Here is an 18,934-nt window from a genome sequence, read left to right as displayed (position 1 = left end):
GGATAGAGTTTTTAATTTGCAAAAAGACTGCCTTTGATAAAGGCCCAAATAAAAAAAAAGCTGTTCTGATTACTGACTTTCAGAGTTCTGTTTTCTAGAACCTCTTTGGTAAGAGGTTAAGTAGTTTCAGTTGCAAACTTTCAAAATCTGTATTTTATCTTAACCTCCCAATTCTCTACCCTAAAGATGAACATAACCCAAAATAATACTTTCGCTATTGGAATAAATATACATTTAAAAAATGTTAGTTCCTATCTTCTTCCTTCATGGAAGATGAGGCAGAAGTGAGTGCTAACGTATTTGTAAAGTGAATGTATGAAACAATTTTCTTCTCTATTGTAGAGATTTTAAGCTAGAATTGTTGAATCAATATGATGATGGTCATGGGAACATGACATTTGAGAAAATCACATTTATAGATAATACTCCCTGTATCAAAGTTACTTTCTGATTGCTTTCTTGGATTTTAAGGAATGGTTCTTTGAAGTGGATGTATTGCCTTAAGGGAATATTCCTTTCTTCCTTTTTTTATATTAATAGACATATTTATGAATTATTGTCTACCTCCAAAGTCAGATGTGACAAAGTTCTTATTTGGGTGAATATAGCTTTACCTAAGACAGGAACATACTTTATTTTGAATGTACAATTTCTCTTAGAAATAATTTCTCATTAATGATGGGATAAGCAGATTCTTTCACATTTGTATTACTGACTTTAAACATGGACAGTTGCTTTTGCTTTGCATTATTTTCCAATTCAAGTTAGACTGATTTACTTGACATTTTGGTATTGTTATTCTGATACGCTTGTTGCTTTTTCTAGAGAGGCCTTGTTGGCTGAGATGGGAGTTGCCATTCGGGAAGATGGAGGAACCCTGGGGGTTTTCTCACCTAAAAAGGTAGGAAACAATGTTGTGAAACTTAACACTTTTTGTTTGTCTTGGTCATGGGCACTTCATGTCTTTCAGGGCTGGCTCCTCTTCTTCCTTTTCTTTTAAATCTTGAGACTTGGCTTAATTTCTGATATTTTTGATTTCATCTTATAATACAAGGCCAACCTGTTTCTAAAATGCTTTCAGAAATGTTTACTGTTTATAAAATAAAATCCAGGGCAGTATAAATCTGTAACTTTTGGTCATGATTCAGTATGTTTCCTCATCTTCATTGTTGCTTTCTCTTAAATTCCTAGCCTAACCTAGCATACCTTGCTTCAGTTTGGCTACTCTTTCTATGTAGTTTTCCCCACAGATGCCAGCAACCCTGAATTATAATTCTTTGGAAGCAGTTTCAGCTGTTCAGGTTTGTGTAGAAAAATACTGCTTCAGTTTGCTTTTACAGTTTGTGTGATAGACAACCACTGTACTGAGTAAAGCAGTTCCTATCCTCATCCTTCCAGCCTCCTCTGCTCCCTTCTCAGTTTTTTTGTTTTTTTTTTTTAATGACTCCAGTAGTTACTGTCCTACTTACATAGTCATAGTTGTTAAGTAGTAGATACGTTTTTAGCTAATTAGAATAGCAAGGTCTTTTCTTTCTTTTTCTTCCCCCCCCCCACTTAGTTGCTCCTTAGTTATTATTAGATATTGGAAAACTATTATGAAGTGATTATTTTGTGTGCTTATTTATAGGACAGTAATAGAAAATATATTGATGTACAAAGCATATATTTCATACTAGTAATAAATGGTCATTCATTTCATATGATTTCAGATTAGCTATTGGATACTTAAACATCTTCATGCAAGGGTCTGATAATGGTCTCTCTAGGTTAGCATAGAATGGGTATAGAGTTTTCAATTGGTACTTTCATTTTATGTGATATGAAATAGTCCTGTGGTTTATTTTAGGATTCTTCTGGTTAGGTTTTTCTTTTTTATAAATTCTGATTTGTTATTTTCAACAAAGAAAATTGCTTTAAAGACATTTTAGATATGTATTTTAGACCTGGAACAATAATAACAGTATTTCATATGTTTATATTGCCAAAGGTCAATGATTTTCAGTTTAATAATTTTTCCTTCAGTAAGACATTATTTTATTCAGCTATATTATGTATGATTGTAGAGATTTTAGCAGTTATAGGCTTGATAGAATTTAGATTGTGCCTTCGCATATATCTAAAGGTATTTTATAACATCTTTCAGTGTTAAGAACTGTGAGGAAAATTTTTATAACAGCTTGTATAATTATGGCATTTAACACAAATTATAAATAACTTGAGTAAGTATTGTGTGTTATAAGTATTATAAATAGCACAGAATTCCAAACTGAGATCCCTGTTTCCAAAGCTTTCTCTTACTTGCTTTAACTTTCTAGACTTCTTCAGGAAAGGAAGGGATACACCACTGACCACACCCAAATTCAGTTTTAGAACCTGTTTCTGATGTGTTAACTTGATTGTGGTAATCATTGCACAATGTGTATATGTATCAAATTGATACATTTTACAATGACATTGTACTACCTAAATAAATACAGATTTTGTCATTCATATCTCAACAAAACTAGGAGAAAGTACTTCTAAGGGAAAAGGAAAAAAAAAAAACCTGTTCTTGAGGTTCCCTTTTCCTTAGGCCAGTCTCATGATGGGTTTTAAGGAATGCTGCCCACAGAGGGCTTTGACTTTCTCAAACCAGCAAAGCTGTTAACTGTAGAGACAGATGTTAGTTGGAAGGATGTAGAGGTCTTCCTAATTTCTTTTAAATCATCTTTTGCAGTCCCTTTCCTTAACCTGCTCATCTGACTCTTCTTTCATTTTTCCATATTTGCTGGCACTATCTTGAGTAGATTTTGACCCCAAGACCGTGTGACTTATTTTTGGATTCCAGTGGGGTATTTTCACCAAAGAAGGTTGGTTTTTAAAAGATCTTAGAAATAGTAGAGTTAGATGAAGAGGATTTTTATAAGATGTATTACTGAATGTCAGTAATTTTAATTTCTTCTTTAAGATAAAAACTAACAAACTAAAGACAATAACTGGGACCATGGAAGAATTGATAAAAATTATAAAGGGAAATGATAGGGGATGTGGGAACATTTTTATAAAGTAAATGAAAAATTAAATATTTCTTGAGGTTGTAGTGGGCAAAAAATGATTTTTCCTCTACCTTTCTGAATTCTTGGCTGAGACCCCTGTAATAAAAGACAGATTAACAAGAGAAAAACAAAGAAGTTTATTAACATGTATACCTCATGTATACATGGGAGATACCCAGGGAAAAATGAGTAACTCCCTGAGATGGTTTAGAATTCTGGCTTAAATACCATCCTAATAGGGAAAGGGGATGGGGAGGTAGGCCTCTCAGGGGAGCATAATTGGCTTTTAGGAAAGATGAAGGGACCCTTCAAAGAGTAGATGGGAGGAATGATAGTTTGTGACGAAGTTTGTCTGGGTGTGGTGTCAACTTCTAGTTTTCTCTCCTGGTTGATGAGACTCCCAGGAGGGGATTTCTGACAGCTGAGTTCCTTTTGGACCATCTGTGCTTAGGCAGGAAAGGGGATTCAGAGAAAGCTGCTCTCTGCCTGTACTGTTTTTCAAGTGCCTAACAGCTCAAAATAATCAGTATGTGAAAGTGGCACGTTTAGGGGCAGCAAATTCTGCTGTCTTTCAAGATTTTTGACCAAGTGTTTACAAAAATTATGATTAATCCATCCAGAGAATCAGCCTGCTCTGATTTTTCTTTTGTGTTCTCTATGCTTTGACCTTATCAAGAATTGGATCTTGTTCTTTATCCCAGAACTCAGGTTTTTAAATAGAATGCATTAGTGTAGTTTGGGGAGGCCTGAAGAGAGTGTTTTCTGTTTACTATGGAATTGCAACTAGGAATGAAAGCAGTCCCTCTTCTAGGCACTCTGGTAATCCAGGAAGCCATCAGCCTCCTGTATGTCCCTATCATTCTCACAGCCCTCTCAGTGGTACTTGCTCCAAATTGATCATCTGTAACCTTTTTCAGACGCCACATCTTGTTAACCTCAATGAGGACCCACTGATGTCCGAATGCCTTCTTTATTACATCAAAGATGGAATTACAAGGTACATTCGTTTCTTCTTTTGGTCACTTAATGTTTTTTTTTCTCTTAGGATGATTGAATAGCTAAAGGGAAGTTGTTTGGTGAAAAATTTCTTTTACTAATTTGCTGTTTTTCTTGTCTGAAATAGTTATAAATTATCCTCTCTACTCTTCTCAAATTAAGTGTTTTAACCAGCTGAACCAATTAACGTGTAGTTTTTTCCTAGCAGACCGTAAGTAAAATTTTACTCCTAACATCTTATATGAATTCATTAAGGAGAGTAGTTCACTCGTATCTTTTTATGATGCTCTGTGAGTTATTTGGTGTATCATTTGCCCCTTCGTTGCTTTTTCTGATGTAGGGAGGTTGACCATATATGAAAATAGAGTTTGCAGTTCAAAGCCTCTGATAAAAAAAAGGCAATACCTTTTTTGTATGTACCAAAGAATATTCTTTGGGAGAAAGAGGCTCATTGTTTTTAGTGCTTTTTGTGTCTGAATTTCCCTGGGAAACACTTTCCCTTGTGTTCAGGGTTGGCCAAGCAGATGCTGAGCGGCGCCAGGACATCGTGCTGAGTGGGGCTCACATTAAAGAAGAGCATTGTATCTTCCGGAGCGAGAGGAACAACAGTGGGGATGGTGAGAGTTCTTGGCTTAACTTTTCCAGCAAACTTTTCATTCTATATGATGAGAAATCCCCAAGGCTTGGTATTCCCTGTCTCTTTCAGTGATACTTTCTTGTACAATCTAATATTTGAAAATGGAGAAACTTGGGCTGCTTATAAATGCAGGCATGGACATAGCTACTTTACATGAAAAAAGCCTGGACGAAAGGAGCCCTTTTGTTACTGCCAAGAATTGAGCAGGACATAGGCAATTAGGCTTGGTCTTGAATCTTAATTATTTGATAGACTAGTAAGAAGGGAACAAATATCCTGGGTAGTGGGAGATTTGAAGAACCTCTGGTCTTAAGCCAGTAGAATTTATTTTTACCTAAAAGGGAAGAAAAAGTCCATCTTGATTTTTGCCCAGGTTATTAACAAAACAACAACAATCTAATAGTACTTTTGTGTTGTATAATTTATTCCTCCCTTAATCAAAATAGTAGCTTTTGATCTTAAGTTTCTGATTATTACCTATATCTCATACTTAAGATTTCTGATGGTTTTCGTTTTTATATACTGAACTGTCAGATATCACTGAAGCTAACATTTCCTATCTTCTTCTGAAGTTTGTCAAATTCGTTTAAATGTTTCTGAGCCACAGCCCTGGTTCTGGTACCCTAAAATGAACTATTATATAGCTACTAAGCCACTTGGTTGGTTGCAGGAATCTATTTTAGTCACCTTGAATTCTCACCTGCTTTCCATTATTTTCTTCCAGTGGTTTGTGATGCTAACATTAGTTTGTGTTCCTCTAGTTATTGTAACCCTGGAGCCCTGTGAACGTTCAGAAACCTACGTAAATGGCAAGAGGGTGGCCCAGCCTGTTCAGCTGCGCTCAGGTGAGACTGGAAGAGGCTTGAAGTCTTCAGAACACATGGCTTGTGCAAGCAACTCTTTAATTTTTAATTCTTTGTCTAAAGGTTGCAGTGATAGTCAGCATTAGGATTTATGTTCTTGTAAAACTCCAAAAGCTGTCTTTTTGCATTAGGGAGGGTTAGGTTATTAACCTAGATGCAACACATTTAAAAAATGATTTCTCATCCATGTTTCTGTTCTGTGCTAGGAAACCGTATCATCATGGGTAAAAACCATGTGTTTCGTTTTAACCACCCGGAGCAAGCACGGGCTGAGCGGGAGAAGACTCCTTCTGCGGAGACCCCCCCTGAGCCTGTGGACTGGACGTTTGCCCAGAGAGAGCTTCTAGAAAAACAAGGAATTGATATGAAACAGGAGATGGAAAAAAGGTAATGTACAAATGTGATGTGGTCCACGTGACTCTCATTTCTTTTCAACACATAGCAGAATTCATGAAACAGCTCAGTGATTCTGCAATTTATTCTTTCCTCTCTTACTTCTCTTTTCCGTCTAGGCTACAGGAAATGGAGATCCTATACAAAAAGGAGAAGGAAGAAGCAGATCTTCTCTTGGAGCAGCAGAGACTGGTAGGAGTGCATCCTGAATCCTCTGTTAGGAAAAGGGCAGCTTGCTTTCATATCACACCTTCCCTGTTCCATAGACGAGCACTCGCCCAGTTGCTTCTCCAGCTGTCATTGATACCATACACTATTCTCTCATTTCCTTCATGGAGGAGGAACTTACATCCCCTGGTAGCCTTAGCCTGAAAAACTGTCCTTAAAGGTACTACTTCTGTGCCTCTTATGTCTCAAAGTCAAGTCTTCTATCAAAACCAAGTGCTTTTCGAGGAAATAGTGCGAGCTTTTCTAGTAGTCTTTTCCTTTTGATAGTGGTTTTTGAGTATGCACCAGTGGTGGTTCTTGTAATAATAGTTACTCTGAATATTGAATTTGGTGGGTGTTTGCCTTGGTTTTGTTTCTGATCACCTGATAGTACTAATTCTCTGCTCTTGGGCTGACTTGGGGATTGTTCTTGTGCTGGGTGGACTTTTTTTTTTTGTAAGTTAAACTGTGTCTAAAAGTGTTGCTGCACAGTTGCATGTGTTAATCCTTTTCTGTTCCCTGCATGGAGTCTGAATCCTAAGTAAGGGTCTCCGTGGCATATGGGGTGACAGTGGAAGTAGGGGCTGCACACCCAACTCCGAGAGGAGAGGGAAGCCTGGTTTCTCTGGGTTGAGAAAGGGTTTGTTTGAGCAGCTGAAAAAGTCAGTTTATGGTTGCAGCTTATAATGCTAATGGCTAGAGCATTTTATGATGTTAGTTGATTTTCTAGGTTTTGTAGAAACTGAATCTCATGAATGAATAAGTTTATCCATTAGTTAGACTTTCATTTTTAAAGCCATCCAATTTTGGTTTACAAAGCCCTGGTTATAAGAAGCTTCTTGGCATTCATTTGATGTATAAGAAAAAGGCATAACAACCTTTGGACACTGTGATACAGTTTAGGAATTTCTCATTTTTTAAGATTCATGGACTTCTTTTAAGATAAGGGGGTATTAGGGAGAAAGCTGGGGTACTGGTTTCTTCCCTTAGCATAAAATATACCATGTAGAATACCGAGTGTAAACTACAGCATGTAAACCACAGCCTGATAGCCGTGCTCTGCTTTGGAGAAGAGAGGCTATTGCTAAATGGGCCAAAAAAGCCAAGGACTTGTGCAAAAGCAGTCTTTTCCAGGGCTGCTCGGTTCTCAGGCTTGGCAGTGGGTTAATTCAGTTAGTTTGTTATCTTGGAAATTATAGTAAAGCCCAAGAAAGAACGGATTGTAAGAATAAATCAAGTGTTTGGGGCAAGATCATAGCAGTGTTACAGGTAGAGTCTCTTTAGGAGGCCTAGTTGGCATTTAGTTTGTAATGGAAACAGAAGGGTTTGGCTACAATGTGATTAGGGGCTTGAAAGCTTTGTGACACATGAAGGAGACTTTTATCTTAATAATGTAGTATAATCTAATAACATGCCTCTGATGGTCTGTGAGTGATCAAACGAGGACAGGTATAATTAAGCTATATTTATTATTAATAATAGTGCCTTGTATTTGTGTAGTGCTTTATAATTTACAGAGAGTTTTAACATCCATCATTTTTTTGATTCCCAAAACAACCCTCTTTGGTAGCTATATATATAAATAAAGTGGCAAATATTGCCTCCAGTGTATAGTTGAGGAAGCCACGTCTAAAAAATGCTGTCTTGCCCACTCTTAAATACCTGTTAAGTCATGGTTCTGAGGCTTAAACTTAAACTTGAGTTTTCTGACTTGCTTCAGTGTTCTGTCCAGTAGAGCAGTGCTTCTCAACAACTTGGGAGTCTTGTTAAAATGCTGATGCTGACTCAGCAGGTCTGGGGTGGGACCTGAGATTCTGCATTTCTAAACAGCTCCCAGGTGATGCCAGTGCGGCTAGGACCAACCTTTGAGTAACGAGGTGTAAGAGAATAGTGATGGCTGGTGATCTCCATCACCAAGAGCTGGTGATCATTCTATTCTGTGAAATAAAGACAGTGACCATTGAAGAAAGAGAAAGTAAATGTCTCTAGGCCATATTTAGTTTCCAGAGGACATACTTAGTTTGCAAGTAATCAGGTTCTGATTGTTGTTTGCTCTTTGTATCTGAAAGCAAACTAGGATTTCAAGAGCAGCTCCTTTCCATCATCAAAAAATCTACAAACAGTAAATGCTGGAGAGGGTGTGGAGAAAAGGGAACCCTCTTGCACTGTTGGTGGGAATGTAAATTAATACAGCCACTATGGAGAACAGTATGGAGGTTCCTTAAAAAACTAAAAATAGAACTACTGTACGACCCAGCAATCCCACTACTGGGCATATACCCTGAGAAAACCATAATTCAAAAAGAGTCATGTACCACAATGTTCATTGCAGCTCTGTTTACAATAGCCAGGACATGGAAGCAGCCTAAGTGTCCATCGACAGATGAATGGATAAAGAAGATGTGGCACATATATACAACGGAATATTACTCAGCCATAAAAAGAAACGAAATTGAGTTATTTGTAGTGAGGTGGATGGATCTAGAGTCTGTCATACAGAGTGAAGTAAGTCAGAAAGAAAAAAATAAATACCGTATGCTAACACATATATATGGAATCTAAAAAAAAAAAAAAAAAAAGGTTCTGAAGAACCTAGGGGCAGGACAAGGATAAAGACGCAGATGTAGATAATGGACTTGAGGACACGAGGAGGGGGAAGGGTAAGCTGGGACGAAGTGAGAGAGTGGCACGTACTTATATATACTACCAAATGTAAAATAGCTAGTGGGAAGCAGCCGCATAGCACAGGGAGATCAGCTCGGTGCTTTGTGACCACCTAGAGGGGTGGAAAAGGGAGTGTGGGAGGGAGACACAAGAGGGAGAAGATATGGGGATATATGTATATGTATAGCTGATTCACTTTGTTATAAAGCAGAAACTAACACACCATTTTAAAGCAATTATACTCCAATAAAGATGTTAACAATAAATAAATAAATAAGCATCTCCTTTAAAGCAAGGAGGTTGCTTTCCTCCCATAAGTCCAGCTTTCTGTTCCACTTAAAGTTCTTGTCCTCAAGAGTTGATTTCTAACCCTTCAGCCTGAAGAATACCTAACAGTTAACAATACTGAATAAAAATGTAATTTTATGACCCTATATTGGTCAACCAACAGATATATTTTGAATGTACCCTATGGATATACATTGAGAAGATACAAAGGAATTATTATTCAGTAAATATTTAATATTTATTATATACAACTATTTTTGCATAACAACAGCATTAAAAAATGGAATTCAGGCTCATGAGTTTTCTATTACAATGATTCCCCAAATGCATCCCATTGTTACATTGCTGAACATTCTCTTATAGTTAGTACTTGATTATACGCCTGGTCCTTTCTGTGCTTGCTTTTTTACACATGTTTTGGGTACTTTCTCTCTTTTATTTGCATAATCTTCATGCAGAGTCTCTTTAGGAGGCCCACTTTGCATTTGGTATTTAATGAAAGCAGAAGGATCATTTAGTGACATGTGAATTGGACAGATCTGAGTAGTTTTTCGAACCCTGTAATAAATGAATCTAAATTTCTTAAAATCTCTCTCTTTTTTTTTTTTTTTTTGACATGAGATAGGATTTGCATCTTGGCACATAAGCTTTGCAAAAGTTTTCAGTATCATGGTCAGTATGTGATGGGGGTGATATGTTTGAGCTTTAAGAACATATTCTACAGAGTCAATATGACAGTATTTTAAAAAGAAAGAAAATTATGGCCACTTTATGAGTTCTTTTGGATTTATGTAAACTCATTTAGTTACGTTTTATTTTAGAGTTTAAAGGCATAACTTTTCTCTCTTAAGTATGACATTAAAGCAATGATTAGAATATTTATTTCCTGAATTAGATAGTGTTCATTTCATCATTAAACAGTTTTTAAAGGAAAAGAAAAGAAGCCAGGAAAAAACCTGATAGTTAATTATGTAGGAAGAATCAGAATTTGTGTTCTATAAAACTCAGTTTATTAAAAACAAACACAAGAACTCAGTTTATACATATTTGCAAGAAAACCTTTTTAGGAGTCAGACATACTTTTTTTCTCTAATATTTATTAATGTCATCTTTTATCACTTTAGATTTTATCACTTAAGATTTTTAAAATAAAAATAAAAAGGAAAAAATAGTGTAGAGTCTGTAAATTTAGCTTTATCTGCTTTTTGCTGCTAAATTTTCAAATAGGTAGGGGTTATAAATGGTTTAGTATCCATTTATAGACGAATGGAAATAATTCAAATCAGTAGTAACATCTCCAGATTCAGGGGCCAAATTATTATTATTGTTAATGGTTATTTTTTTGTTCCCTAGAAAGTAACTGTACCTAGAAACAGAGAAATCTTTGGTCTAGAAAACAAGATACTATTTATCAGTTTCAACTCTTTTTTTTTTTTTTAAACCCTTTCCTAGAGATAATTTTGATAATCATAGCCAAGTAAAAGAGACTATTAAATAAGAATATTTTCATTTCCTAGACTATCTTGAACTACTCTTCCAGTGAGTAGTTTCTTTTCCCAGGAACTTTTATCTCCTGAATAGAAATTCTTCCTTAATCCTATCTGTCATAGGGAGTTCTAAATCCAACACTGCTTTCATTTAGACCCATGTTATCAAGATTTGCTTGTGTTAGTTAAGAATAATTGGCTATTATCCAAATAGCCATTGAAACTGCTTAGCTGTGAATTCAGGCTGCTGTTTTAGACCTAAGTAAAGTTGTTTGAAAAAGAGGTAGTGGTGCAAAGACAGCTGGAAAGACAGAGAGAGATAACATTTTAAATTGGGTCCATAAGCAGAATACATAAGCAGAATATAACCTTTGTGTTTTACGTGTTGATAGGAAGAGTTGTCAACTTAAAGTAATATTCCTCGAAAAGCTAGAAATACCATGGGTTTTCATAGATGGAACACGTCTCTAAGTTGTATTTATTAAAATATTACTTGGGGAATTTTGAATAATGTTTAATGAAAGTATATTTACCTGGCTTAATTTATGTTCTGGAGATTTGTTTCCTAAAATTATGGAGGTGAGGTATTTATTAGTTTAAGTGTGTGGAAAACAAAATAGCAGACCCACTATAAAGATCGTTTTTTATGTATCCTTATTCTCTGGATAACAAACTTTAATTGTACAAATGAAATGGATCAATTTGACCTGACACAAGACAGTAGCAAATCTGATATATGCTCATGGAAAGACTAGTTTCAGAACCCTCTTATCGTCTAGAAAAAAAACCAATTTGGTTGATAAGAACCTCACGTGGTCTGCCAGTAGGGATTCTTAGCATTTTTAACATAATCCCTGTTTGACTGCTTTTTCTACTTTCTCATCTTCTAACTTTTTTCTAGGGCTGCTCTTTTTAGTAAAGCTAAACAAAGCGTGGCATCCTCCAGCATTACTAACCTTTGTTAATCCGCCTGCTCGGCACATCTTGTATGGCATCTGTGCTCACTCATGGGGGAAAGAGTTTCTGGAAGAAGCAACAGCAATAACCAAGGCAAATGTGGGGAAGTGGCTGCATGGGTGTTAGCATGTATGGGGCGAAGGTTTTACTTCATTTTCTTGAGATAGTGGAGATGTTATTTCACACCGTTTTGTTAATAACTTCATGTGACCTTACGGTGAGAGACTTCTCACTGTTTCAGTCCTCCTAAGAAATTTGATTGCAGATTTCATCACTTAAGCCAGAAAGTGGAAATTTGGATTAATGTTACTAGAAAAAAAAAAAACCAAGCAAATCTTTATATTAATAATAATCTACATAAGCGTATGTCTTAATAGACTTGCACATCATTTAGGGTTTTTTTTGTTTGTTTTTTTTTTTTTTTTTTAGTTTTTTTGATTTTGTTTTTAAATTTATTAGGGCTTTTTTGCTTGCTTTTTCTTCGATTTGATTTTCCTTTTTTACATTTTAATTTTGGTTATTTTGGGGCCATTTTTTGATTTTGTTTTTCCAAAGGACGCGGATTCTGATAGCGGGGACGATTCTGACAAGAGGTCCTGTGAAGAGAGCTGGAAACTGATTACTTCTCTGAGAGAAAAGCTACCTCCCAGCAAGTTGCAAACCATTGTTAAAAAATGTGGCCTCCCCAGCAGTGGGAAGAAACGAGAACCAATTAAAATGTATCAGATCCCCCAAAGAAGACGCCTGAGTAAAGATTCCAAGTGGGTCACCATCTCAGATCTTAAGATACAGGCTGTAAAAGAGATATGCTATGAGGTTGCTCTCAACGATTTTAGGCACAGTAGGCAGGAGATTGAAGCCTTGGCCATTGTTAAGATGAAAGAGCTTTGTGCCATGTATGGGAAGAAAGACCCCAACGAGCGGGACTCCTGGAGGGCAGTGGCCAGGGATGTCTGGGACACGGTTGGTGTAGGGGATGAGAAGATTGAAGACATGATGGCCAGTAGTAAAGGAGGAACTGATGTGGATGACCTCAAGGTTCATATAGACAAGCTGGAAGATATTTTGCAAGAAGTCAAAAAGCAAAATAACATGAAAGATGAGGAGATAAAAGTATTAAGAAATAAAATGCTCAAAATGGAGAAAGTCTTGCCACTGATTGGGTCTCAGGAACAGAAAACCCAAGGAAACCACAAAGCAAAGGAACCTGTTGGAGCTGGTGCCAGTAGCAAGTCTGAGATTGATGTATGTAAAGGAGACAGTGGAGAACTTGGGAAAGAAGAGCGTGTTTCCCAGCTGATGAATGGAGACCCAGCTTTTAGACGTGGACGTCTGCGTTGGATGAGGCAAGAGCAAATTCGGTTCAAGAACCTGCAACAGCAGGAGATAACAAAGCAGCTTCGTCGGCAGAATGTACCTCATAGGTTCATCCCTCCTGAGAACCGGAAGCCCCGGTTCCCCTTTAAGAGCAACCCTAAACACAGAAACTCTTGGAGTCCGGGGACACATATCATCATAACAGAAGATGAGGTTATAGAGCTTAGAATTCCGAAAGATGAAGATGGAAGGAAAGGAAATAAACAGGAGAACCAAGAGAAGGGGAGTAGAGCAGCTTCTAAGGATCCCCAGTTACCAGGGGGCTCTCAGGGCACTCGAAGTCAAGATCACATTCAAGTTAGCAAGCAGCATATTAATAATCAACAACAGCCACCTCAGTTACGCTGGAGAAGCAACTCGCTCAATAATGGCCAACCGAAAAGCGTGCGCTGCCAGGCATCTGCTTCCTCAGAATCACTAAACTCCCACAGTGGTCACCCCACCGCTGATCTGCAGACTTTCCAGGCAAAGCGCCATATGCATCAACATCGTCAGTCTTACTGTAATTATAACACTGGAGGTCAGTTAGAGGGCAGTGCAGCCAATTCCTGTCAAAAGCAGACTGACAAACCCAACCACTGTAGCCAGTTTGTGACACCTCCGAGAATGAGGCGACAGTTCTCAGCACCCAATCTCAAAGCTGGTCGAGAAACCACAGTATAAATTACTGGACAAACTTGAAACCTTGGTGGAGGAAACAGGCGATGGTAGCTTATGATTTGGGTTGGTTCTAGCCTTGGCCTTGAGTTCCTAGTATTTGCGTTATGATTATAATGTTGTGCTTCTAAAATATTAACTGATTTTAATATTGTTAAAACATAAAACACTGGTAAATGTTTCGACGCCTCCCTTTTGTTTGTATACCATAAGTGGGCAGTTTCTGGAATTTTGGACAAAACACTGAGACCTCCCTTATTTTTCTGAGACTTTCCTCCTTTCTTGGTGCCTAGATAATATACTTACTTACACAGACTGGTCTTATTTTGGTGTAAGTTTGCTATGTTTTTATAATGCCTATAAATTTATCTGATATCCAGAAAGACTTGCCTCTTGGTTTATGCAAACATTCAAAAGAGGAATTTGAAATGTAGCATTAAATGTCTATTATTTCCCCATAAATGTTAGACATTAGTTTAAAAATAATAACATGCAACTGTGTGAACACAGCTTTGGATTTCTTATCCATGTCTGTTTCTTTCTTTAAATATCATGGAAATTCTCAAAACCCAGAACTAAATGTCTTTGGACATATTTTATAGGACACAGCTTTGCATCTTCCGTGGAACTTCCACATCTTCTTGCTCTTCTATATTTTACAAAGAACTGATTCAGTAGGGTTTTTTTTTTTCTCTTGACTGCGTCAGTGTATGTATGAATTTTGTCATAATACTGAAATCTTTAAATTGGCATCTGTCTGGATTTCTGTTTGTGGTTCGCATTTTGAAGTTTAACATATCATTTCTCACACAAATACATACACAGAGAGACGCTGAACTATTCACCAATATCATGCCAACAGAAATACCAACAAAATACTCGTATGATTCTTTGAGCAGTATGTATAAGTTTATAGGGAGGTTATTTGGTGGAGAGAGGGGAGAGGTGGGACATGGGGAGAAGGCTACAGCATTTGGCTGTGTGTACTTATTTTCAGTAGATTATGAAATAATGAAATAAGTTAACTTTGGTTTGGATTAGAATAAAGGAGATGATGTATAATAAACTATTCTTTGGTCAGCAGCAGTGATCCTCACAGATACTCAAGCAAGGAAAGAGAAGTCCTGATGAACAGTTATTGTATCAATACCTCATTTTACTATGTTGTGGTCTCAGTTTGCCTCACTGGAGAATCCACTAAAAAAGATGGATTTTGATGGGAAGAAAAGAATAGTTTTCTGCATCCTTCATCTCTTGAACTTGTCAGAAACTTTTTAAAGAGGCGGTGTGAAGAGCCAGAGATGTCTATGAGATTGCCTGACATCACGTTGTTGAAGATTACTAAGTCACCTATCAAACTCTTGGCTTCCAGATGGTGTGAAAAATTACATCCAGGATAGCAGTTAATGTTCAAGGCAGCCTTAAAGATTGTGATTATATGGGTTTTTTTCCTTTGCGTGTGGGCACTATTCTTTATTAGAACATTATTTTTAATCATAGTATTTTTTTTCTTTGCTTCTTAGAAAATGCTTTTATAATGCACAGAAAGTTGCTTCCAATTAACTTTGGGGGTTATTTTTGCTTTCATAGCTAGAGCAGTCCTAGTCTTCAGCTGAAGTTTTATGGCAGATTAGACAGGGGTGATGTCTGTCATGGGTTGACTGAATGATGTTTATAATGAGTTGACTTAATTGAGATGACAGTGTCCTGTACCATGTGGTTTGAATATACTTGGTAGGGTACTTCAGATCAGTCACTTCAGTGCATCTTGTGTAAACCCCATTTGTCCTTCTTTGTTCTTCTTAGACATAGTTATGTTATCTATTTCTTTCTTGCAAAAAAATTCATTTTCTAAAACTAATAATAATAATAACAACAATGCAGCTTTCAACTCTGTAGCACAAGTGGGCTTTCAATTTTCCAACTTGAGATAACATAGGATAGGCCTATATATTTTCATTTTTATGGTGGCCTTTTAATCTCATTATGGGCAGGTACCTCCCTTTCACACTAAACAATGGGAGTGAGTTTCTACTGGTGATCAGGAGACACTGTAGAATGAAAAGAAATACAGTACTTTCATTTACACGTGTGGGTTGTGGTCGGCACTACACCCACGCTGATACTCCAAAGGGTTAGATTTGTATTTGTGCTTCATCTGCTGGTCCAGGTGCCCTCAGGTCACTGAAATGTTTAGATATCTAAAGTAGCCCTTAACTTCAGATGACCGGAAAGAAATGAACCAAGATTTGATTGCCCTTCATGCATTTCAGAGCAGATACTTGTCTTAGAAAATAACTGTGTGAATGAAATTTCTTCATTGACTTTCACTGAAGAAGTAACTAGTACCATGCTTTTGTGATTGGTATAGCCTACATTGCTTCATTTGTTTTTTTTAATTTGACAGTATCTGTCCCTAAGCTTAAATACTACAAGGCCAAAGGGAAATGGTCACCATTAAGCCACTATTGTATTATTGAAATATCCCTAGCTATTATCATAGTGAGATTTTTTTTTTAAAGTTTTTGCTATTGAAATTATATAATCTGACAATAATGGAAATAGAGTCCTAATCAATTGGTACAGTTTCACAAACCAAACCACACACTATGGTATTCCTTGGAGAGTTAAAGACTTCTGTTTATCTAATAAGTCTAAACCAAAGGGCTTTTCCTTTCGTTTTGCTTCTTAGTCTTTCTGGCTCTTCTCTTTTCACTGGAAATGCAACGAATGGGAATTGTTTATTCCATTGAAGTGACTTGAAGTGACCTCTTATGCTTTAGGTGTAGGTTGATGCTGAAAAAAAACAAAACAAAACAGGACAGATCACAGTTTGTCACACCGATGTCTGCATTAAAGGCTGTAAGACTACAGGAAGTCACATAGGTTTTCTCCCGTCAGCTGCTATACCCCTGTGCCTTATTGGTCCTTTGTAGACTTGCCTTAATAATTTGTACGAAAGACTGGGAGCAGGGGAAGCTGCTGAGTCCTGGCGTACCTTAATGAAGACACCTTCTTAGGTGCAGTGCAAAGCAAGCATTTGTTCTACACTGTGAGAGCCAAATTCTGTATTATGAACAGTTTTCGTAATTGTCTACTTTATGTCATCTTTCTGAGATTTAAAAATCTGCTCTAGATACTTAGTTTGAACCACTGTAGGTTGTGAAGTGTATTGGTTTCCTCCCATCATTACTGTAAAAAGAAGTTGTGAATCTTCTTGTTAATGAACTATGGATTTCTCCCCCAGTTTCTTTTTAGAAAATGCTTGAAGATTGTCTTTGAGTGTAAGATCTACCTTTTCAGAAAGGGAGAGTTAGTTTGTAATGTTAAAAAATAAAGTCCTCATTCAATAAAAACTGAAATTATCTCTTAAGAGTGTGATTTCTCTCTGATGTGGGAGGAGGGGAAAGTGAAACAGAGTGATGCTAATGAAACCTGGTCTTGACTTTTATTTATTGCTCTTTCACCTGAAGATGGTTACAAACCATATCTTTTAAAAAATATTTCTACATGAACTTGATTTGTTTAGAGTTTTGCTTTTTGTTACCCTTTTTGATTTATCAAAATTCTATCTTAAATGAGGTCTTTAATCCCTATTTTATGCTACGTTTTACTTAAATAAAACCTTTTATATTATAAGATAATGAGGATATCAGATATCCCTTTATGATTTCTTTGAGTTTATCTTGTATTTTCTGTTTTTTTTAACTATATAATTTTGATTTGCAGTTTTCTTTAAATGAAATGGCATACTTCTTCATATGGGTAGAAATGAAATTTCTAAAAAGCTTTGAGTAACTCTGTTTAGCTTTTCTTTTTTCCCTTAACCACTGCTTTTCTCCACCCAGAGCATTGGTGATATGTTAGAGGTGAACAGGACAAAGCAGAAGATTTTTCTGGAGCGGACCATCAGTCTTATTGAACATTTGGACATGACATTATTTTTTACATTGAAAAGCAACATAATCATACATAATGGAGTAGAATACAAAATCCACATTGGTTTTTTTTTTTTTTCCCCAACATGAGTTTTTAATATGAAATTTGGAACTTGAGGGAAACATTACGCTGGGATTGGCTTGCTTCAGGCTTCTTACCCTTTCCCTTCAGGTACTTCATACTTCTCTGCTGTTGGAGAACCTGGTGGAAAAGTTGCCAAGACCTGACCATTTCTAGGACAGTACAGACAATTCCAATGCAGTATGATATGTGTAGTGATAGTTGTGTGCACAGGATGAGTGTGGGCAGAGTGGGAAAAGGTTTTTGAAAGAGGAAGCCCTGAGCCAAGAGCAGAGTCCCAAAGTACAACTGCAAATGTATCCAAGTGAAGAATGGCAGGGGGAAGGAGGAAACGTGTCAGGTCCAGGGAACTGCGAGTAACTTGGGGGACCTGGCGGGGGGTGGGGCAGGGGCCAGATCATGGCATGCTAAGGACTTCGGATTTTATCTTGAGCATGATGGAAGCTACCACGTATTATACAGAGAGATTGCATTATTAGATTCACCTTTTAGAAATGGCCGAAGTTTGGGTTGGATGGAGGCAAATTCAGAGCCCAGTGCTGCAGTTGGGAAGTTGCTGGATGAACTAAATGAGAAACGATGCTTTCCAAACAGAGGCGGGGGGACAGGATGGAGGGAATGACTGATAGATTATTTGGAGATAGAATCAATGAATCAGTTGGTGGAGGGGGGGGTGGGATAAGCCCTGTGTATATATCCCACAAGGTGAAGAAGGCTCTTGCTTGGACCATGGTTGGAAAGTAAAGTTAATGAGACCAAGATAGGACTGAGAGATTGGGAGAAAATAGGAGCTGCACAGGTCTAAGAATAGGTGTTGTGAGACCCCCGGAGGCATAGATCTGAGACTGTGTCCGCATGGTGCTGCTGGTGGTGAGTACATTAAGGTGTTGACAAGAACTGGGGCGTGGACATCTCCCTTCCAGCTATCGCTTGCTAATTATAATCTGCCATTAAAAGAGGAAGGCAGCATTAGCAAAATGAGCCAAGCCTCTAATGTCAGAAACAGCCTAACTAGAAAACCCAGGATTGTGACATTGATTTTACCTTAAATGCCACCTCCTCAGAGATGCCCTAGTTGTGGCACCATCGTGTCTCACCTGTAGTACCACAGTAGCCTCCTAGCTGGTCTCTTCACTTCTGTTCCTGACCCCCGCACGCCATTGTCCACATAGCAACCAGCAGCGTCCTTTGAAAACAAAAATCAGTGCCAGTGGCCTCCAGTGGCTTCCCATTGCACTTTAAAATCTGAACCTCTTATCGTAGCTTCCAAGGCTGTCCATGTTTTGGCTTCTTGCCTGCCTCTCTGACTTTAAGTCTTAACATTCTCTCACTAGCAAGCACTTTGGACTTTTG

General features: G+C 37.4%; 1 protein-coding gene across 9 annotated transcripts in view; it reads left to right on the top strand.

The window, feature by feature from the left end:
• The window catches only part of KIF1B (kinesin family member 1B), a 144,564-nt gene that overhangs the window by 72,740 nt on the left and 52,890 nt on the right, over nt 1–18,934 (top strand). For 7 of the 9 annotated variants that reach the window (XM_061184991.1, XM_061184988.1, XM_061184987.1 and 4 more), the window contains 6 exons: nt 826–901; nt 3,953–4,032; nt 4,542–4,648; nt 5,430–5,513; nt 5,738–5,918; nt 6,044–6,116. In XM_061184991.1, coding sequence (XP_061040974.1) covers nt 826–901; nt 3,953–4,032; nt 4,542–4,648; nt 5,430–5,513; nt 5,738–5,918; nt 6,044–6,116 — 601 coding nt within the window. Of the gene's footprint in view, nt 1–825; nt 902–3,952; nt 4,033–4,541; nt 4,649–5,429; nt 5,514–5,737; nt 5,919–6,043; nt 6,117–12,082; nt 13,863–18,934 lie in introns of those variants that run through there. The other 2 variants (XM_061184993.1, XM_061184994.1) reach the window with 2 other exon arrangements.

Source organism: Eubalaena glacialis, chromosome 3 (genome assembly GCF_028564815.1).
Source record: "Eubalaena glacialis isolate mEubGla1 chromosome 3, mEubGla1.1.hap2.+ XY, whole genome shotgun sequence".
NCBI classification, from domain to species: domain Eukaryota; kingdom Metazoa; phylum Chordata; class Mammalia; order Artiodactyla; family Balaenidae; genus Eubalaena; species Eubalaena glacialis.
Note: the sequence above shows the minus strand (reverse complement) of the source record. Positions and strands in the feature narration are given on the sequence as shown.